The sequence below is a fragment of the Pseudophryne corroboree genome, chromosome 1 (genome assembly GCF_028390025.1).
Source record: "Pseudophryne corroboree isolate aPseCor3 chromosome 1, aPseCor3.hap2, whole genome shotgun sequence".
Classification (NCBI taxonomy): Eukaryota; Metazoa; Chordata; class Amphibia; order Anura; family Myobatrachidae; genus Pseudophryne; species Pseudophryne corroboree.
In genome coordinates this window covers 159,436,129-159,459,199 of record NC_086444.1, presented here as the reverse complement: position 1 = coordinate 159,459,199, position 23,071 = coordinate 159,436,129, and the positions used below count along the sequence as shown (strand labels likewise).

Below are 23,071 nucleotides of genomic sequence, written 5' to 3'. Positions count from 1 at the left end.
GTACGCGGTGGTGTCTATAGAAATAACGTCTTTTTTCACGCACATTAATTTTAAATATTCATTTTAGGAAACAATCACTGGAACTTGCTCTGAGACCCCAGGAACTAGGGAGTACTAATTAAGCGATTGGAAGTTTCCAATTAGCTTAGCTAGTAATTAGCTAGTAATTCCTCACATTCCGAACCAGTGTCTTCTTCATCCACAGTCGGGATCCGGGGGCTTCTGCAACAGTGGTGAGTATGCAGTGTGTGTATGGTGAGGGAGCCCACTCGAAAAGACGCAATATTAGACTTAATACTTACAAATGGAAACAGAATATCAGACGCAAAAGTGGGTGAAAACCTGGGATCCAGTGATCATCAAGCAGTATGGTTCAGCATAAAGACAAACTGACTCGTCCCATACAAAAACAAAAGGTATTGGATTTTAGGAAGGCTGATTTTGTAGGGATAGGAAAATGTGTAAGCAATTCTTTGGCAGAGTGGAGGAATTGGAAGCAGTGCAGGAGAGGTGGAAAACATTAAAAAGTGCAATATTAAAGGTAACAGACCCTTGTATCAAAAGGGTTATGAAAAACACAAGGAAAAGGAAACCAGTGTGGTTTGCGAGAGAAGCAGCAAATATTGTCAAAGAAAAAAAAAGATGGCTTTTAGGAAATATAAGCAGACACAAAATAATGAAGACAAAGATATATATCTTGTTAGACAGAAGGAGACTAAGAAGGTAATCAGATGTGCAAAGGCACAAGCTGAGGAGAAAATGGCCCAGTCAGTGGGTTAAGGTAGAAAAACTTTTTTTTAGGTATATAAGCGAAAGAAGAAAAACAAAAGGCGGAATTATAAAACTAAAGAGAGAGACTGGGAGTCTTGTTGAGGGAGACAATGTAATAGCAGATCATCTTAATTATTTTTGCTCAGTATTCACTACTGAAAGAGAGGGGAAGGGGCCACAGTTAAGTTGCAGGGATATTCAGGAAAATGAAAGTAGTACATTTACAGAGGAAATGGTCCTAACAGAACTCTCAAAGCTGAAAGTGGAAAAATCTATGGGGCCAGATGGGATACATCCAAGGATACTAAAAGAACTTAGAGGTGCTGGTAGCACCATTGACAGAATTATTCAACCAGTCATTAGCTACAGGAGTAATTCCAGAGGACTGGAAAAGAGCGAACGTAGTCCCACTGCACAAAAGTGGAAGCAAGGAAGAGGCAAACAACTACAGACCCGTAAGTCTTACATCAGTAGTATGGAAATTGATGTAAAACCCTCTTAAAAGAAAGTTGTAGATTATCTCAAAACCAGCAATTTACAGGATCCCAAACAGCATGGAATCACTGGGCGGAGATCATGTCAAACAAATCTTATTGACTTTTTTAAACGTGTGACTAAAGTGATCGATAAAGGTGGAGCCGTGGATATAGCTCATCTAAACTTTAGTAAGGCTTTTGACACTGTTCCACATCGCAGACTGCTAAATGAACTTGGAAGTTTGGGATTGGATACTAGGATTATTGAATGGATAAGATCTTGGTTGCAGGATAGAAAACAGAGTTGTAGTAAATGGAGTGCATTCACAGGAGGGAAATGTTACCAGTGGAGTACCCCAGGGATCTGTACTTGGACCAGTGCTTTTTAATATCTTTATTGGTGACATTGCAAATGGTATTAAAGGGAAAGTATGCCTCTTTTGCAGATGACACAAAGGTATGCAACACGGTAGACACACCACGTAGGGTAAAACAAGTGATTGAGGATCTAGGTAGACTAGAGGAATGGTCAAGAGTGTGGAAATTACAGTATAATGCCAAAAATATACGTTATGGTAAGAACTTGCCGTGGATAACTGTATTTCTCCTAAGTCCACAGGTTACACAGGATAACAAAGGTATATTATGGAGCAACAGCGGATTGGCACCAAACGATCAAAAGCTTTCTGGCCTCCCAGGATCCAACGGGCCTGTCCATATATCCCACCCACTGGCTCAGGCAAATCAGTTGTATTCCAAAGCACAAGGCAGGAGCATCATGTAGAGCCCTAATCAGGCGATAAGCACACACATGCACACCCTTCCATACAAGAAAGAAGAGGTTAGTGAGTAGAAAGATCCTCAAATCCGGTGCGTCAGGGTGGGATCCCTGTGGAACCTGTGGACTCAGGAGAAATACCGTTATCCATGGTAAGTTCTTACCATAACGTATATTTCTCTGGCAGGGTCCACAGGATAACAATGGGATTTCCCAAAGCAATTTAGTGGTGGGGATGCTCCTGATTGGACAGGAGAACCTTACGCCCGAATTCCGAGTCATGAGAAGCAAAAGTATCCAAAGCATGATGTCTAATGTATGTGTGAATGGAAGACCATGCGGCTGCCTTACATAGCTGTTCTGTTGAAGCAGTATGTTGTGCTGCCCATGAAGTACCTACCTTACGAGTAGAGTGAGCAGAGACATTAGCTGGAATAGGGAGATCCGCTTGAGAATATGCTTCTGAAATAGTAATTCGAAGCCTTCTTGCCAGCATCTGTTTATTAGCAGGCCATCCTCTCTTGTGAAATCCGTAGAGAATGAAGAGAGAATCCCTGTCTTTCTGATGGCACTGGTACGATCCACGTAGATCCTTAATGCACGGACTACGTCCAGCGACGCATCTCCCGCAGAAAGTCCAGATACCTGAAAAGCCGGGACTACAATTTCTTCATAGATATAGTACCCAGACCTAGTTCTAAGAACTGCTTTATCGTGATAAAAAATTAGAAATGGGGAACGACATGACAGCGCTCCTAAATCGGATACTCTTCTAGCTGATGCTATAGCCAGTTGAAAGAGTACTTTTGTTGTCAACCATTTAAGATCCACCTTGTTAAGTGGTTCAAATGGGGCAAACTGAAGTGCTTTCAGGACTAAACCTAAGTCCCATGGTGCGGTAGGTGAAACAAAGGAAGACTGAATGCGCAGCATTCCCTGAAAAAAAAAAAAAAAAAAAAAGTACGCACATCCTGCAAAATTGGCAATTTTCTTTTGGAACCATACAGTCCATGCTGATACCTGCACTCTCAAGGTAGCCACCTTCAAACCTTTATCCATGCCTGCCTGAGAGAAATGCTAGGACTCTGGAAACTCTTAAAGATTTCGGGTCCATACCTCCTTTACTGCACCAATGAATATAGGTCTGCCATATTCGGTGATAAATACGAGCTGAGGAAGGTTTCCTTGCTCTGAGCATTGTTTGAATTACCTGTTTAGAGTATCCTCTTGACTTTAGGATAGAGGTTTCAAGAGCCACGCTGTCAAAGACAGTCGATCCAGATGTCTGTGATAACAGGGACCCTGCATCAGTAGATCTGGACGTTGAGGGAGCAGAAATGGAGCATCCATCGACATTCTCTGCAGATCTGTGTACCAATGCCTTCTGGGCCAAGCCGGAGCTATTAGAATCACGGCACACTTTGCTTGCTTTATTTTCCTCACCACCCTGGGTAATAGGGTGATCAGAGGAAACAGATAAGCCAGATGAAAGTCACATTTCACCGACAATGCGTCCACAAAGATCGCTCCGGGATCCTTTGTTCTTAACCCGTATGCGGGCACTTTGTTGTTCAGACGGGATGCCACGAAAGGTGTAGTATGGCATACCGGCGCCGGAAGCCCGACCGCCAGCATACCGACAGCGTGGCGAGCGCAAATGAGCCCCTTGCGGGCTCGCTGCGCTCGCCTACGCTGCGGGCACGGTGGCGCGCTACGCTATTTTATTCTCCCTCGAGGGGGCTCGTGGACCCCCACGAGGTAGAAAAAATGTTGGTATGCCGGCTGTCGGGATTGCAGCGCCGGTATATTGTGCGCCGAGATCCCGACAGTCCGCATACTGAAGACCACCCGCCATGAGATCTATCTCTGGCAACCCCCATTTGTCTATTAGAGTCTGAAAAGACCTCCGGGTGTAGAGCCCATTCACTTGCTTGAATAGTGTGTCGACTGAGAAAGTCCGCTTCCCAGTTTAGGACTCCCGGAACGAACACTGCGGACAAGGTTGGAAGATGGAGTTCTGCCCATTTTAGTATGTGACTTACCTCTATGTGACTTACCTCTTACCCTTCATTGCTTTTTGACTGCGAGTTCCTCCCTGATGGTTGAGGTACGCTACTGCCGTCGCATTGTCCGAGCGGATCTGGACTGGTTTTCCCTGAAGAATATCCTTTGCCTGAATCAGTGCCATGTATATGGCCCGAAGTTCTAATAGGTTTATTGGCAGGCAACTTTCTTCTCTTGTCCATTGTCCCTGGAACCATAATTTTCCGGACACTGCTCCCCAGTCCTGAAGACTGGCATCTGTTGTCAGGATCTCCCAATCGGATATCCGAAAGGGTCTCCCTTTGTCTAGATGGGATGTCTGTAGCCACCAGGCTAATAACTTTCTTACCTTTACTGGAAGTACCATCGTCTGTTTATTTATTGTCTGATGTACTCCATTCCATCTGACCAGAATAAGACGCAGAGGTCTTCAGTGGAATTGTGCATACTCCACCATGTCGAATGTTGACACCATCGACCCCATCACTCGCATGGCTGCGTTAATGGATATCCTCTGACTGTGTAACAAGTCCTGAATTCGTGACTGTACCTTGGATATCTTTTTCCGAGGTAAAAATACTTTCTGCAGACCTGAATCCAGTACAGTCCCCAAGTGAGTCATCCGTTGTGACGGCACCAGAGATGATTTTTCCCAATTTATGAGCCACCCGTGCCTCTGGAGACATGTTATTGTCTGTTGCAGATGGCACAGGAGCAATTCCTGTGATTGTGCCAGGATTAAAAGGTCATCGAGGTATGGAAAAATTCTTATCCCCTGCTTGCGGAGATAAGCTGCCATAACCACCATAATCTTGGTAAATACTCTGGGGGCCGTGGCTAACTTAAAGGGTAGGGCCTGGAACTGGAAATGCTGCTGGCAGATAGCAAACCTGAGATAACACTGATGGGACAGTGCTATAGGAACATGTAGGTAAGCATCATGAATATCAAGGGATATATCATATAATCCCCTGTCTCCATGGCCAAAACTATGGAGCGCAATGTCTCCATGTGGAACCTCGGTACCCAAATATGCTTGTTTAGCATTTTGAGATTGAGAATGGGCCGAAATGACCCATTTGGCTTCTGGACCAAAAATTGGTTGGAGTAAAAACCCTGTGTGCCGGGGGTACTGGAATGACTACTCCTGACTGCTTCTTGCAAAGCCCTGGCCTTTGTCTCTACCCGAGATGGGCTGGTGCAGAAGAACCTTCGAGGAGGATGCTTCTTGAAGGAAAAAACATAACCTAGAGATAACGCTTCTTGCACCCAGGCATCTGTTGTAGATTGTCGCCAGATGTGTGCAAACTGAAGAAGTCGGACCCTCACTCTGGGATCCCCCAGGAGGAGGCCCGCACCATCAGGCTGATGGCTTATCTTCTGGTTTGGAAGCCGGCCCTCTGGTAGCCCAATGCTTTTTTGACTTACCAAAAACTTATTGTATTGGGGCTGCTTACGATCACTTTTTCCCTTTGGTTTTCCTTGAGACCGAAAGGGCCGGAAAACCGGACCCCTAGGTTTGGGGTTATATGTGGAAGGAAACTTGACCTTCTTGGAGTCTGCTTCTGACTCCAGAATATCTGTCAATTCTTTATGAAACAGAATATTTCCAGAAAAAGGCAAAGATTCCAAAACCTTCTTGGATTCTGAATCAGCTTTCCATGTACATAACCAAACTGCTTTGTGAGCAGCTATTGTGGAGGCTGATGCCCTAGAAGCAATAGTACCCATATCTAATGGTGCTTCTTCCAAGAATACTGCCGCTTGTTAATATGGGCTATATAAAATTTTTGCTCTCTAGAAGCTGATGAAAAATCACTTTCCAATGCATCAGCCCAAGCAGCCACTGCCTTTGCTATCCAAGCTGAAGCCATTGCTGGCCTTATGACTGTTCCAGACAGGGAAAATATAATTTTTAGAATACCATCCACTCTCCTATCCGTGACATCATTTAAAGATGTTGATGGCAAAGGTAATATAGATTTTTGCACTAATAGAATCACGTGCGTATCTACCTTAGGAGCTACCTTCCTTTTTAAACAGTCCCTGGCTGGAAAAGGATAATTAGAGTCCCATTTTTTGGGAATTCTATATTTTTTGTTGGGTGTTGCCCAAGCCTCTTCCATGATTTTAGTCAGCTGGTCTGACCCTGGAAACTCAGTCTTAACTGTCTTGGGACGTTTAAACACAGGTGCCTTGGTTTTTAACACAGGCTCTGCTGAAGTCTTCTAAGGTTAGAATGACCTTCATTGCTCTAATTAATTCAGCTATATCCACATGACCTTCTTCCTCCTCTTCATATACTGAAGTAGAGTAAATAGAGCTTTCATCATCCGATGAATCGTCATGTGTAGCCTGAGAAGGTGAAGATTTACTTACCATCGGTTTATCAGCTTGTTTCATTTGAGAAGCTGCTGGGGGAAATGGTATACCGTAGGTAGGGAGTGCATGTATGGATACCATTCCTGGTACAGAAACTGTAGGAATTATCCGTCCCGCTATACTGGACAAGGTCTGTGCAAACATAGCCCAGGGTGGATCTATCTGTACCTGATGGTGTACAGGGATCTGCCTTGTGTTCTGCTGAAAAGCAAAACAATTTGCACATAACCTATCCTGGATGAGATCCTGAGAGGATAATACAGTTTTGCAAGACAAACATGATATGAGTGTTGCTGTAAGTGTACCTTTGTCACCTTTGCCGCTCTTAGACATGATAAATAATCAGCATTTTCACAGTGTACTACACAATTTGTGACTGTAATCACTTTAACCTTCTAAAGTGATATCAACCTGCCCCCTACACCAACCTACACCAGCATCGAGTATCAGAAGAAACAACTGACAAACATATATTAAAGTCAGCAATCAAACTAGCAGTCAGTCACTTTATATATTAGTCATATGAGCACATCATCAACTACAAACACTTTTTAAAGTATGTAGGCGAACATTTACTGAATCCTGTATAAACAGATCTAACGTATTCAGACGCAATGCAAAGAAAACCACAGTAAATGTACACAGACTCATATGCAATAGACACTTAATTATTCATACTGAACAAGTAGATGGAAATTTAGTGCTGTATAGTCCATACTCAGAGTGGGATACAGGGAGACTCACCTCCCTTCCAGTGATCGATCAATACGTTAGCGAACGCTGAGTGGATCCAGACGCTACTAGTGTACACTGCCGCTCCAGGAACCTATAGCGGACACAGACGCTTCAGTGAACACAGACGCACCGGCAACAAGTCTCCTCATGGTAACGTTCAGTGAACACAGACGCAGTGGTCACACAGCCGCCTATGCTGCAACCAGATCTCTCATGGTAGCGCTTAGTGAACACTGATGCAGCCGCCTATGCTGCGACCGAGTCCCCTCTGGTAGCGCCTGAGACGGAAGCGAGAAAACAGTTCATGGCGGGAGACTCGGCAGAAACTGGTCATGAACTGGGGGGGCGCGGCGACGAGGAGAGCGTCTGACTCCCCGCTGCCGACATCAACCCTAGGGAGCGCGGCCTCAATTCCTGGAGCCTCTGATCCCTAAGGCCTAGCGCTGAAGCACCCGTGGTAACAGCGCATCAGCTACTCTTTGGTAGTCTCCTCCCAAAACAGTGTGGCTGTGTCCGTATTCCATCTACTAAGCAGAACCGATGCCTTACCTTCTCTCAGTGCTCCGGCCACAGCCTGGTAAGAGTCTGATGGACCTGCTAGTATATCAGACACAGACGCCCACCGAAACAGCACTGTACTCGTGGGTAAGCGTTGACGCGACCCGGCGGAGAGCTGTTGGAGCGACTCTTTCCAATATGCGTATAAGACGCTGTTTAGAAAGATCACTCAAAACATAGTAAGACTACAAAAATAAAATAAGAAAGCTTAGGGCTGCCAAAAAACAGCAGCCTTCTGACCATGGTCCGGCTCCTGCCGCACCAAACAAAAAACTGATTTGCCTGAGCCAGTGGGCAGGATATATGGACGGGTCCATTGCATCCTGGGAGGCCAGAAAGCTTTTGATAGTTTGGTGCCAATGCGCTGTCGCTCCATCATATCGCATAGTTATCCTGTGGATAACCTGTGGACCCTGCCGGAGAAATGCAAAACCAGTCCCTTTTGTCTCAAAAATCCAAAGGCTAAATATAGTATTAAATGGCACTATACTGGAAACTACGGAGGACGAAAGGGACCTAGGAGTCACTATTTCAGGTGACTTAAAGGCAGGTAAGCATTGTAATAAAGCAATGAGGAAGGCTAGTCAGATGCTTGACTGCAGTGGCAGAGGAATCAGCAGCAGAAAGAAGTAATAATGCCACTGTATAGCTCATTGGTACGGCCTCATCTAGAATACTTTGTTCAATCCTGGAGGCCATATCTTCAAAAGGATATTAATACATTAGACACTGTACGGAGAAGGGCAACTAAAATGGTGGATGGCCTACATCACAAAACATACCCAGAAAGACTAAGAAATCTCAATATGCATAGTTTGGAGCAGAGAAGGGAAAGGGGGGACATGATAGAAACTTTCAAATATATCAAGGGTTTTAACAAAGTCCAGGAGGGAAACATTCTCCAAATGAAGAGAAGCAATAGGACACGAGGACATGCACTGAGACTGGAGAGGGAAAAGGGGGGTGTAGGTTCAGGGGAAATTTGCAGAAAAATTATTTCACAGAAAAGGTGGTGGACAAGTGGAATAGACTGCCATCAGAGGTGGTAGAGGCTAAGACAGTAGAGCGCAATTTAAACATGCATGGGATAGACCAGGCTTTTTCAACCAGTGTGCCGTGGCACACTAGTGTGCCGCGACCAGTTGCAAGGTGTGCCGCGGAGCCAGAGGAGCTTCCTGCACCTTCAGAGTGAACTGTTGGCCCGGGCTCTTCTTAGAAGATCAGTGATGCTCTGCCCATGACCTATGCCTTGAAAACGATGTGATATCATAGGTCACAGCCGCCGAGTCTCACCACCCAGCCAGCCCACCCGCCTGCATACATATCTTCCAGTTCCCGCCTGCATACACAGCTCTCCTTGCCCACCCACATCCACATCTGCCCGACCGCCTGCTGCTCAGTATTCTGAGAACTCCACTATGAACAGCCCCCACCACTGAGGGACAGGGAGGAGGACAGCTGATAATATTTGTTATTTTATTTCTCCTGTGGGGAATAATAGGATTTCAATAGGATTTATGTGGGGAGAATAAAAATTTATGGATTTATGGGGGGAACAATGTGAATAAGTCATGTGGGGAGCAATAGGATTTACTGTATGTGGGGAGAAATGTGATTGATTTATGTTTGGAGCAATAGGATTTATGTGGGGAGCAATGTGATTGTTTTTTCTGTATAGGCCAGTGTATGTGTGGATTATTATTATTATTTTTTATTATTTTTTTTACGGTGTGTGTTTTGTTTTTTTTCTGTGGGGAAGTGATGGTGTGCCTTGGCAATTTTAAAATATTGTTCGATGTGCCGCGAGTAAAAAAAGGTTGAAAATCACTGGGATAGACATAAGGATATCCTTACAAAGAAATAAGGATCAAATAAAGGATTGAGCTAAAAATATGGTAAAAAAATAAATAAATAAAATAGGATTTTAATACCTACCGGTAAATCCTTTTCTCTTAGTCCGTAGAGGATGCTGGGGATGCTTCAAAAACCATGGGGTATAGACGGGATCTGCAGGAGACATGGGCACACTATAAGACTTTGAATGGGTGTGAACTGGCTCCTCCCTCTATGCCCCTCCTCCAGACTTCAGTTATAAGAAATGTGCCCAGGGGGACGGACATTGAGGAAAAGGATTTAGTTAATTTTTAAACTAAGGTGAGATACATACCAGCTCACACCTCAAACACGCTGTACAACATGACAGTCAACAACAACGCATGCAACGGCATGACTATCATCAGCCACAGACTGACTGAAGTCAACACAACGTGTGTGTAACCATAGCCAATAACTGCAGATACAGCCCGCACGGGGACGGGCGCCCAGCATCCTCTACGGACTAAGAGAAAAGGATTTACCGGTAGGTATTAAAATCCTATTTTCTCATACGTCCTAGAGGATGCTGGGGATGCTTCAAGAACCATGGGGTTTATACCAAAGCTCTAGAACGGACAGGAGTGCGCCGATGACTCTGCAGCACCAATTGACCAAACAAGAGGTCCTCCTCAGCCAGGGTATCAAACTTGTAAAACTTCCCAAAAGTGTTTGATCCCTACCAAGTAGCAGATCGGCAAAGCTGTAATGCCGAGACCCCTCGGGCAGCCGCCCAGGATGAGCCCACCTTTCTGGTAGAATGGGCCTTCACAGATTTCGGTAATGGCAATCCTGCTGTAGAATGAGCTTGCTGAATCGTATTATAGATCCAGCGTGCAATAGTCTGCTTGGAAGCAGGAGCCCCAATCTTGTTGGGAGCCCACAGGATAAACAGAGCCTCTGTTTTCGTAATTTGAGCCATTCTGGCGACACAGATTTTCAAAGCTCTGACCACATCGAGAGACTTAGACTCCGCCAAGGCGTCCGTAGCCATTGGCACCACAATAGGCTGGTTTACGTGAAACGATGAAACCACTTTTGGCAGAAATTGCTGACGAGTTCTCAACTCCGCTCTATCAGCATGGAAGATTAAATAGGGGCTTTTGTGAGACAAAGCCGCCAATTAAGATACCTGCCTTGCGAATGCCAAGGCCAACAACATGACTACTTTCCAAGTAAGGAATTTTAACTCAACCTTACGCAAAGGTTCAAAATGAGATTGCAGGAACTGCAACACCACATTAAGATTCCATGGTGCCACTGGGGGCACAAAAGGGAGGTAGGATGTGTAGCACGCTTTTCACGAAGGTCTGAACTTCTGGAAGGGAGGCCAATTCTTTGTAAAAGAAAATTGATAAGGCCGAAATTTGTACTTTAATTGAGCCCAACTTTAGGCCCGCATCCACACCTGCATGCAAAAAATGGAGCAAACGCCCCAGCTGAAATTCCTCAGATGGAGCCATCTTGGATTCACACCAAGACACATATTTCCTCCAAATACGGTGGTAATGTTTCGCCGTTACTTCCTTTCTAGCCTGAAGTAGTGTGGGAATGACTTCACTGGAAATACCCTTTCGGTCTAGGATTTGGCGATCAACAGCCATGCCGTCAAACGCAGCCGCGGTAAGTCTTGATACACGCACGGTCCTTGCTGTAACAGGTCCTCTCGTAGAGGAAGAGGCCAGGGATCTTCTATGAATAATTCTTGAAGATCGGGATACTAGGTCCTCCTTGGCCAGTCCGGAACAATGAGTATCGCCTGAACCCTTGTTCTTCTTATGATCTTGTTGAGGCGAGACGCCATCATGTCTATTTGAGGAATTCCCCAACGACTTGTCACTTCTGCAAAGACCTCTTGATGAAGACCCCACTCTCCTGGATGAAGATCGTGTCTGCTGAGTAAGTCTGCTTCCCAGTTGTCCACTCCTCGAATTAAGACTGCTGACAGAGCGCCTGCATGAGTTTCTGCCCAGCGAAGAACTTTTGTGGCCTCCGCCATCACCGCTCTGCTCTTTGTTCCGTCCTGGCGGTTTATGTACGCCACTGCTGTTATGTTGTCTGACTGAATCAAGACGGGCAGACGGCGAAGATGTTCCGCTTGCCGAAGGCCGTTGTAAATGGCACTTAATTCCAGAATGTTTATGTGCAGACAAGCTTCCTGGCTTGACCATTTTCCGTGGAAATTTTTCCCCTGTGTGACTGCTCCCCAGCCTCGGAGACTTGCATCTGTGGTCACCAGGATCCAATCCTGAATCCCGAACCTGCGTCCCTCTAGGAGGGGAGAACTGTGCAGCCACCACAAGAGAGATTCTGGTCCTGGAAGATAGGATTATTTTCCAGTGCATGTGCAGGTGAGACCCGGACCACTTGTCCAACAGGTCCCACTGAAATACTCTGGCATGGAACCTGCCAAACTGAATGGCCTCGTAGGCCGTCACCATCTTCCCCAGCAACCGAGTGCAGTGAAGGATCGACACTCTTGCCGGTTTCAGAATCTGTTTTACCATGTTCTGTAGTTCCAGAGCCTTTTCCACTGGAAGAAAAACTCTGTAATTCTGCATCCAGAATCATACTCAAGAACGACAGCCGTGTTGTCGGAAGCAACTGTGATTTTGGCAAGTTTAGGAGCCAACCATGTTGTTGCAGAATTGTCAGGGAGAGCGTAACGTTTTTCAGCAATTGCTCCTTGGATCTCACCTTTATTAGGAGATCGTCCAAGTACGGGATAATTGTGACTCCCTGCTTGCGCAGGAGAACCATCATTTTCGCTATCACCTTGGTGAAAATCCTCGGAGCCGTGGACAGACCAAACGGCAATGTCTGAAATTGGTAATGACAATCCTGAACAGCAAACCTCAGATAAGCTTGATGTAGAGGATATATGGGGACGTGTAAGTAGGCATCCTTTACGTTGACCGACACCATAAAATCCCCCTCCTCCAGACTGGAGATCACTGCTCGGAGAGATTCCATCTTGAATTTGAATTTTTTTTAGATAGAAATTGAGGGATTTTAGGTTCAGAATCGGCCTGACCGAGCCATCCGGCTTCGGGACCACGAACAGCCTCGAATAAAAGCCTTCCCCCTGTTGTGACGGGGGTACCGTGACAATGACCTGATTTTGACACAGTTTTAGTATTGCAGCAGATACTACCTCCCTTTCTGAAAGAGAAGCTGGCAAGACCGATTTGAAAAATCGGTGAGGGGGCATATCTTGAAACTCCAATTTGTACCCTTTGGCTACTATTTCTAATACCCAAGGATCCAGGGACGAGCGAACCCAGACCTGACTGAAGAGTTGGAGACGTGCCCCCACTGGTGCGGACTCCCGCAGAGGAGCCCTAGCGTCATGCGGTGGACTTGGCAGAAGCCGGTGACTTACCCACGGTAGCCGTAGATACCAGGTCAGTGAGGCCATCACCAAACAAGACACTACTATTAAACTCCATAGTCTTCTTAGAGTTAGTATCAACATTCCATTGATGAATCCACAATGCTCTTCTAGCTGAGACCGCCATGGCATTGGCCCATGATCCCAAAAGGCCAATATCCCTTGCAGCTTCCTTTAGATAAGCTGCAGCGTCCCTGATATGACCCAGTGTCAAAAGCACGCTATCCCTGTCCAGGGAATCTATATCAGATGACAAGCTATCTGCCCACTTTTCAATAGCGCTACTCACCCATGCCAATGCAACGGCAGGCCTGAGCAGCGTAAAAATGGATTTCAATGTATTTTCGTGCTGACGAGCCGCAGGATCCTTCAGGGCTGCCGTGTCAGGAGACGGAAGCGCCACCTTTTTGGACAGACGAGATAGAGCTTTGTCCACCGTGGGGTTTGACTCCCACTTTTCCCTGTCCCCAGAGGGGAACGGATATGCTACCGGAATTCTCTTGGGAACCTGTAACTTCTTGTCAGGATTTTCCCAAGCTTTTTCAAAGAGAGTGTTCAGTTCATGAGAGGGAGGAAATGTCACCTCAGGTTTCTTTCCCTTAAACATGCAGACCCTAATATCAGGAACAGCAGGGTCCTCCGTGATATGTAATACGTCTTTTATCGCCACAATCATGTACTGAATGCTCTTAGTCAGTTTAGGATTCAATCTGGCATCACTATAGTCGACACTGGAATCAGAGTCCGTGTCGGTATCTGTATCAGCTATTTGGGTAAATGAATGCTTCTGAGACCCCAAGGGGTTCTGAACCTGCGACAATGCATCCTCCATGGATTTTCTCCATGTCTGGTTCTGAGACTCAGATTTATTTAATCTCTTATTCAACCGAGCCACATTTGCATTCAAAACACTCAACATATTTACCCAATCAGCCGTCGGCGGTGTCGACGCAGTCACTCCCTCAGTCTTTTCTGTCCCCACTCCAGCCTCCTCCTGGGAAGAGCACTCAGCCTCAGACATGTCGACACACGCGTACCGACACCCACAACACACTGGGCTATAGGGGACAGACCCACAGCAAAGCCTGTTAGAGAAACACAGAGCGAGCTCTGCCAGCTCACAACCCAGCGCCTATCCCGGTTCTGAAGCGTGTAATATACTGCCCAGACCTGTTAGCGCTTTTAATATCAATAAAATAGCACCAAATCAACTGTGCCCCCCACCCCGTTTTGCACCGTTACTTGTACAGCAGTGTGGGAGGCCAGGCTCAGCGTCTCTGCAGCTGTGAAGAGAAAATGGCGCTGGTTAGAGCTGTGAGGGCTAAGCCACGCCCCCTTAATGGCGCGCTTCAGTCCCGCTTATTTTTATATATTTATACTGGTGGGGGTCTGTATTTAGTGCCCAGGCACTGTATACTTTTATGCCAGTCGCTATTGAGGTTTAATGCTGCCCAGGGCGCCACCACCCTGCGCCCTGCAGTGCCTCTGTGTATGTGGGAGCATGGCGCGCAGCGCGGCAGCTGCGCAGTACCTCAAAGCAGTCACTGAAATCTTCTGCCGTCACTGAAGTCTTCTGATCTTCTTCTACTCAATCTAACTGGAGTCTGGAGGAGGGGCATAGAGGGAGGAGCCAGTTCACACCCCTTTTAAAATCTTAAAGTGCCCATGTCTAATGCGGATCCAGTCTATACCCCATGGTTCTTGAAGCATCCCCAAGGACGTATGAGAAAAAAAAAAAGGCAGACTAGATGGGCCAAGTGGTTCTTATCTGCCGTCAAATTCTATGTTTTAGGAGTGTGTGACCCCTGCTATAAATGTAAATTTACTTGATCTGGCTGCTGGGAGAACTAAATCTCCTAGCATCCCTTGCGCCTTCCAACTGCCCCCTCCCTAGTGAAAAGATGGAGGGTAGCGCACTGGGAGACACGGAGAGCACCGGGCAGGTATTTTTTATTTTTAAGTGCCACATGGGTTTTCAGCGCTGAAAACCCTGAAAGCATTTTTTTTTATTGGATACCGCAGGTACCAAGAGCGTGCATACCCGCAGTAATCCAAAATTGGGCATGAGGTAAGCAAGGCTTTTTAACTCTCTCCCAAATGGATACCCTCTTAGGAATGCTTTGATGAGGTCACTTACTGTATCAGCAGATTCCTATGACTAGAAACATCAACTTGTTCTCAAACTATGTCCTCAAGACCCCAAACAGTTCACATTTTCCAGGTCACCTATCAGGTGCACAGGTACAGTCATTACTCACCGACATTTTAAAAGAACCACAGGTGGAGCTAATTATTTCACTAGTGATTCTGTGAGGAGACCTGGAAAACATGAACTGTTTGGGTTCCTGAAGACACAGATTGAGAACCTATTATGTAGACAATTAGGCATTTTCAGTATTTATTTTTGATATGCTTTCACATGACAGTAAGTACTCACATCTCCAAAACATATGCAAAAGATTTCACTTTTATATTTTATTATTATTTACCGAGGGTTCTCCTGTGAAATTTGTGCAGATGATGGACTTTAGCAATAAACAAAACCCATCAAGGCATAAACCTGCACAGGCTTAATCTATGAAATACACAAGTAAACGTGGCATACTGTACCTTGTGCGTCTGGTATACAATGATTGCGTTTGGGGACAGTTTCTCAACGACGTGGAAGTTTTCAATTGTAGCTGTTAAAACACAGGTGCAAAACACCGTAAAAAAAAGTTGCATAACATGAAACATGACAAATCTAACATTTAGTAATGGAAAGGGTCTTACTCTCCCAGTCGTTGCGTACATCGACGTTCCAGAAGTATTGGCAGACCTCATGTCCTGTGACTCCTTTTACAGAATGAGTGGCCTTTAGTGGGTCGAGGACAATGCCATTTTCTTCCACTTCTCTTCTATAAACCTGCAACGAATTGGATTTGTATTACAATAAGCTGCAGGTGGAAGAATGCCAACATGTCCCAAAACATAAAACGAACTAGGTTAAAGCACACTACAGCTCCCTCCTACCAGTTGAGACTAATAGAGTTACATTACCTTCATCTCTCCTTCTTCTACAACTAGCTGCCAGTTGGCGTCTCCCCCCACATCTTGTAGTGAGTAAGTCATGTGGTTTTGTACCATCTCTTCCACCTACAACATAACACACACATTCAAGATGTAAACACAGTGGACAGTTCTCATGTTCATTATCTGGAATACTATATTTACTACTTAAAGAGCTGTCCATACATCTAAGGCATTCATTTCTGGGCAACATGGTGACTCACTGGTGAGCATTGCTACCCAACAGTGCTGGGGTTATGGGTCTTATTCCAAACAGGGCACTATATTAAGTTTATAGGTCTTCCTCATGTTAGTCAAGTCTGGTGTGTTCCAGTTTTCGGTATCCGGACTCCAGGTCGACAGCACAAAGGTCGACACACCTTAGGTCGACGCCAATTGGTTGACACACCTTAGGTTGACATGGACAAAAGGTCGACATGGAAAAAGGTCGACATGAGTTTTTCACGATTTTTTTCTTTTTTTGAACCTTTTCATTCTTAACGATCCACGTGGACTACGATTGGAACGGTAAAGTGTGCCGAGCGAAGCGAAGGCACCATGCGAGGGGACGCGGTGCACTAATTGGGGTTCCCGGTCACTCTACGAAGAAAACGACACCAAAAAACCCATAAAAAACTCACGCCAACCTTTTTCCATGTCGACCTTGTTCCTGTCGACCTTTTGTCCATGTCGACATTTTGTCCATGACGACCTAATGTGTGTCGACCAATTGGCGTCGACCTAAGGTGTGTCGACCTTTGTGCTGTCGACCCTCAGTCCCAGACCCCAGTTTTCACCCACATTCATAAACATGCTACAAGGTTATTCTAACCCTAGTGTGTGTCTGACCCTGTGCGGTAGGGAATATAGCATGTACGGTTAACTGGGGCAGGGACAACGAAAGATACAGTATCTACGTAATATCTAAGCACTAAATCAAATATCTAATAAATATGTATCCATACAATACCTGCATATTTGTTTGTACTAACATTGTTCATAGCTGGTTCTGTGGAAAGTATGTTAAACAGCCAGAAGTGCATGCAGATTGCCCTAATCAACCTAACACGCTAAACAGTCTGGCCAGCAGCCTAACGCCAGCCTCTGTTGTGCTGTGCTAAGCATCAGCACTCTATACTAATGAGAGACTAGGCAGAGGGCTGCCCAGCATGCAGTCAGAGTTCTGGACATGCTTTCTACATCAGGGCTAACCTGAGGGAGTATGGATTTTATTGGCTAAAGGCTTTAGAGGCATGCACTTAAATGGAATGGTTACATGTAATATAATGCACAATGGTAGGAGACAAACACAAAGAATTGTACTAATGTTTGTTATACCTGATTAATACACAGAAACGCTCACAAACAGTCCGACAAAATATTAAAAAAGTTATCAAGAGTCCAGTAAAGTGACCTTTGTATTTACTGTACATAGGAATGACACGCCTATACAGTGTTCCCTCTACCAACCACACTTTACTGCAAACACATTAAGCACTACTATTCGAAATGCTAATTTGTTCATGTTACAGTATTTAAATATCAATTCTGGTTAATGTTTCAAGCTCATGATGTAGAGAGGGCGCAATGGCGACGAACCAGTATTAGTATGGTGTTAATGGTTAGGGACACTCAGATGCAATTTAATGTTGAGAAAATTCAGAAAAGGGTTTAGAAAGGACACAAGAGCAAGCGGTGTCCCACTCCTGCAGCAATACAGTACCTCGCTCCGGAATCTGTGCTCATCAGGGGTACTGACTAGATCATTTGGAGGAGAATGACAAGGGGACTACCATAGACAAAAGAAAAACCAGGTGAGGAGACGCGAGAAGCATCCAGCAGAATGGAAATAAATGACAGGCAGAAGAACACCCTAGCGGTACTCCATAGTTATTCATACTAAACAGAGACTGTGGGCGTGTAACAGAACCACAGACCCTCTACTAGAATGACCTAATGTGGGCAGCACCACTGACAAAGTAAAGGCTCGTCTGAGAAGTACGGATATGTAATCAGTATACAATGTGATGTATTGCTACTGGCACTTTCAGGGAAACGCTTCTGAATGATTCCTTATCGATTACACTTACTATGACAGGGCAAAGTACAATTCATCTTCAACATATACAGACCCAAATGTAATATCATGCAAGTTGGGGCAACTGCCGAGATTCCAGCAATTTAGCCGTGACAGTCAAAGCATTTGCTTTACCTCACGTCTAAATCGCTGAAATCTCAGCACTTGCTGCAACTCGCAGGTTATTACATTTGGTCCATAACCATTTCCAAGCTTAGCTTCAGGTCAACATTTTTCATTCATATAATGTAGTCCATTTATCTCGTTATCCTTCCTACAAACAGAGCATATTGCTTTAATTCCACTACCGTCTGCACAGAAAATAATGTAATGAATCTGTACTTACCGCTCGAACATATCTGTGAGTTCCCACCCCGCTGAACGCATCACTTGTTGCTAAAGCTGAAGATAAATGTGTTCTCGTCTTTTCTGACTGGGACTGAAAGAAAACATCAATAATACAATTGGCTTTGATTACAGCACAAAAATAAAAAAAAACAAAACGCTATTTTAAAGATTCAATAACCGGCCCCTACTAACATTTACTCTAGGCCACAGGTTATAAAAACCTGTCCTCTGGGCCCCAGACAGTTCATGTTTTGCAGGTCTCCTCACAGAATCAGTGAAATAATTTGCTCCACCTGTGGACCTTTTAAAATGTGTCAGTAAGTAATAAATACACCTGCACACCTGCTGGGTTACCTGAAAAACACTTACTGAGGACAGAGTTTTAGTACCTATGCTCTACGTGAAAGAAAACAGATCAATATTATGCAATTTTGCATAACTACTGTTTCAGATTACCCAGACTGCAGCATGTCCAATGCAGGGTGTCCTCTAGTGATGGCCACTGATCAGTCATCGATGGTCTATTGCCAATGCTGAATACTTTTACCATCGATGGGGGAGAACCAAATGGTTTCCCGCCATCGATGGTAAAGAACAAGCAAAGTTTTTCCCCACAATGTGTCGACCACCACTAAGCTTCGCCCACAGGCATTGATTGTCCCAAAGCCCATTCCATAGTAAAGCAGAAATAACCACAGGTGAGTGAAACCTTCGATGGTTCCTTAACAGATGGTTTTATACCATCAATGGTGACCATCGATACAAAACCCACAGATGGCCATCCCTAGTGTCCTCTCATTACATAGTAATTGAGGTTGAATAGAGGCAAAATGCCCATCGTGTTCAACCTATATTAAGTTGAGTTGATTATAATGTACCTGCTGAAGTAATGTTTTATGACTAGTTAACACCTATCAAACATGTTACACCCGGATTATCAATGTCAATATTTTAAATGTTATAACCTTGGATATCATTTTCAATCAGAAATTTATCCAATCCGTTTTTAAATGCATTTACGGAGTCCGCCTTTACCACATTCACTGGCAGGGAATTCCAAATCCTTATTGCTGCGTACAGAATTTTTTCTTCTCCAGCCTCAGCAAATGCCCACAAGTTCTTTTACTAAATAATTCCTCTGATAAACTCTTTGTGATGTCCCTTTACATTATTTGAAGATGTTGATAATGTCTCCTCTTACGCCTCTTTTCCAGTGAATACATATTCAACCTAGTAAGCCTTTCCTCGTAATCCAGTCCCTCTAGCCCTTTAAATCAATTTAGTAGCTCGCCTTTGAACTGTTTCGAGTTCACAGATATCTTTTTTATACAGTGGTGCCCAAAACTGAATACAGTATTCCAGGTGCGGACGTACCAGTCTCCTCTCCTGATTCCTAATGCAGACTGGGCATTTAGGGAAGAGTTCCCATCAGATGCAGTGTTAAAGTCTTCCCCATAACCGAATGAGTTCCTCTTTTGTTAGATTACCCCATCTAATTCACATGTCAATTTATAGATAATGGTTCGGTACACATTAGTGTGTAAACCGACCTGCAAGATACAGGAGTGCTTCTCGCTACGATCGCAGCACACCCAATAGCAGGGAACAGAAACACTCAGGTTGAGTCTATTTTTGAGTCAGATGAAGGACGCAGCAAAGGCAGTGGCTCTATCTGCCAGCATGAAGTTGTGGACGCTACAGAGAGGGTGGCTTTGTTGAATGGTATTTCTGGCTTGTTTTAGAGGACATTCAGAAAACATTTGGATATAGCTTACATAAAGCTTGTAACTAGAGAAGTTTTATTTCATTAAATTAGTTATTTATACTATGACAAACAATGTGGAATATATCCAGGTATAAATCTAACAGCTCCATGCTTAAGTCTCCATCTTCCCACACCCAAATCAGCCTTCCTGGAAAGCACAAAGTGTGCAGGACGAGTATACAGACAGCCAAAAGGGAACGGAAAATGGTCAACAGATGAGCAACAGGAGATCTCCACTTCCTGCTATTCTGGCTGAGGCCTGCAAGTTATGGGAATTCTATACTGCTCAGTAGCGTGTAACATTGCTCACATGCCCCAGTGTTAGGACACACATACCAGATAAATTAAATGAAACATTAACACAAAGCTGAGGATTTGTTAAAACTCAAACATAGAACTTGTGGCTCGCCTGCTGAGACAGCTAAACTCTAGGTTCTTAACTCTAGGGGCCCCATGCAGTACCTCATGAAGGCAACGGCACTTCAGTATGAACATTACAATGGGAATACATACAATATACCGACAGAGCCACCCGGGGAGGTGAAAATCCTGGCAGCTGTCTAAAAAGGTAACCTAACCATGATAACCCCACAACCCACCTTTCCCGCAGCCTGACCCTAAGCGCCTCAATTAAAGGGGTTCTAGGTAAATATATGATTAAATGATAATATATAACATAAGCACCACACTGACATAATAGGGTGACCTGTACCTGCTCAATTTTATCCTGTCGGTCCAAAGCAGCTTCCACAGCATCAAAGAATTCTTCCTCATTAATCAGGCTGTTGGGTCCCTCCTGCCAAAGCACGAGAGAGATAATGATTACCAGTTATTTATATTGCGCACACATATTCCGCAGTGCTTTACAGAGAATATTTGGCCATTCACATCATTCCCTGCACCAGCGGAGCGTACACTCTATGGGCCTATTACAGACCTGTTTGTAGCAGCAAATTTGTTAGCAGATGGGCAAAACCATGTGCACTGCAGGGGGGAAGGGGGGGATGGGGCAGATATAGCATGTGCAGAGAGAGTTAAATTTGGGTGGGGTGTGTTCAAACTGAAACCTAAATTTCAATGTAAAAATAAAGCAGCCAGTATTTACCCTGCACAAAATCAATATAACCCACCCAAATCTAACTCTCTCTGCAGATGATAAATTTGACCCCCCCCCCCCGCCCCTCCCCTGCAGTGCACATAGTTTTGCCCATCTGCTAACAAATTTGCTGCTACAATCATTCCCTACCACATGTACATGCAGACACATTCACGCAAGGTTTAATTTTGTTTGGAGCCAATTAACCTGTCAGTATGTTTTTGGATTGTGGGAGGAAACCGGAGTACCCGGAGGAAACCCACGCAAGTACGGGAAGAATATACAAACTCCACACAGTTAGGGCCATGGTGGGAATCAAACCCATGACCTCAGAGCTGTGAAGCAGTAATGCTAACCATTACACCATCCGTACGGATAGTGACGTCACACCATGAAAGGTACACCAGGATATGTTCATTTATATTATACTACAGTGGTGTCCCTCCTGCGCTGTACCTACAGCAACCGAGACCAGAAATCAGACTGACATGATAAACCCTGGCACTGACTAGGTGAGGAGGAGATTTATGAGAGGGGTTTGGATCATAGTTATGATACATAAACCATTTGCAGTTCTGGCTAGCTGGATATACAGGGACTTGCAGTTTAAGCCTTAGAGAAGCACATTTCTTGTTTTTTTCAATATATATTCTGTTTTTATTGAGACATTCAAATGTATACAAACATCTAAAAACGGATTGAGTTGCAGCTACCGTCGGGGGGTGATGGGAGTAGCAGCGCTGGCGTCCATAAGACTGCTTAGAGCTGCTGCTAAAAATGTTTTTATTACAAACTAAATAAAATCATAAAATTAAAGCTTGGGGCTGCTTAAAAGCAGCCCCCACTGTTTAAAGGTGTGGCACCTGCCTGCACCAAAACAAAACAGAGGATGCCTGTGCATGGATATGGGGTATGGGGGGCGTAAGGACCAGAGCATCTTGGGATGACAAAACAAAAGCTTTACTGTTTGGTGCCCGGTCCTAAACCCCCCATGGTATTCCCTGTGGACCCCCTATGGAACCAGAAGAACAAACCACATATTATTTATTTGTGGATTCTGGAAATCTATTGAAAGAAACCAGTTATATAATTATGTTTTGTTGCAAAGACAAGAAAATATTAAAACACATTTGATGCTCCATGCACTGAGATGGTGAAATATATATTCTGAATAAAACACAACCTGGAACCAGCAGTACAGTAGCTACATTCTCATTATTTTGCTGTAAGTGTTAATAAAAATGTGGAATATGGAAATGCTGGATTAGAAAAAAATAAGACCATTTCAAAAACCACAGAAATTAGAATAGGAAAAGTAGAAAGCATTCAGATAATATGTACAGATGTAAGGCACATGAGGCAATTCTCAGTTACCCTGCAATATCTGAACTGTCGCAGGTCTCCTTAAGTAGCACGTACACAAGACCCTTAAGGCCCATACACATTAGACGATGTCGCTCTGTGAGCGACATCGTCTAACGTTTCCCCCTCCCGGGCCGTCCGGTCGGCGGCCGCCTGTACGCACTGAGCGATATGACCGCTCATATCGCTCAGTGACGTCACGCCCCCGCCTGCCCTGCATGAAGGTCGTGGACGACAGTCCACATCCTTCATGCATGCCCTACCGACAGCGACGATCGTTGCCGACCCGCGGGGCCGCGCATCGGTCGTCGCTGGCGGCATACACACTTAACGATAAAATGAGCGACGTCGCTCAAGGAGGGGGAAAAT

The 23,071-nt window shown here is 44.8% G+C and overlaps 1 protein-coding gene across 4 annotated transcripts in view; it reads right to left on the bottom strand.

Annotated features, from left to right (window-relative positions):
* CERT1 (ceramide transporter 1) overlaps positions 1-23,071 on the bottom strand; it is a 298,892-nt gene that overhangs the window by 20,694 nt on the left and 255,127 nt on the right. For 3 of the 4 annotated variants that reach the window (XM_063963825.1, XM_063963827.1, XM_063963828.1), the window contains 6 exons: positions 20,957-21,040; positions 18,478-18,570; positions 17,778-17,843; positions 16,046-16,141; positions 15,779-15,911; positions 15,617-15,687 (listed from right to left, as the gene is read on the bottom strand). In XM_063963825.1, coding sequence (XP_063819895.1) covers positions 15,617-15,687; positions 15,779-15,911; positions 16,046-16,141; positions 17,778-17,843; positions 18,478-18,570; positions 20,957-21,040 — 543 coding nt within the window. The remainder of the gene's footprint in view (positions 1-15,616; positions 15,688-15,778; positions 15,912-16,045; positions 16,142-17,777; positions 17,844-18,477; positions 18,571-20,956; positions 21,041-23,071) is intronic. The other variant, XM_063963826.1, reaches the window with a different exon arrangement.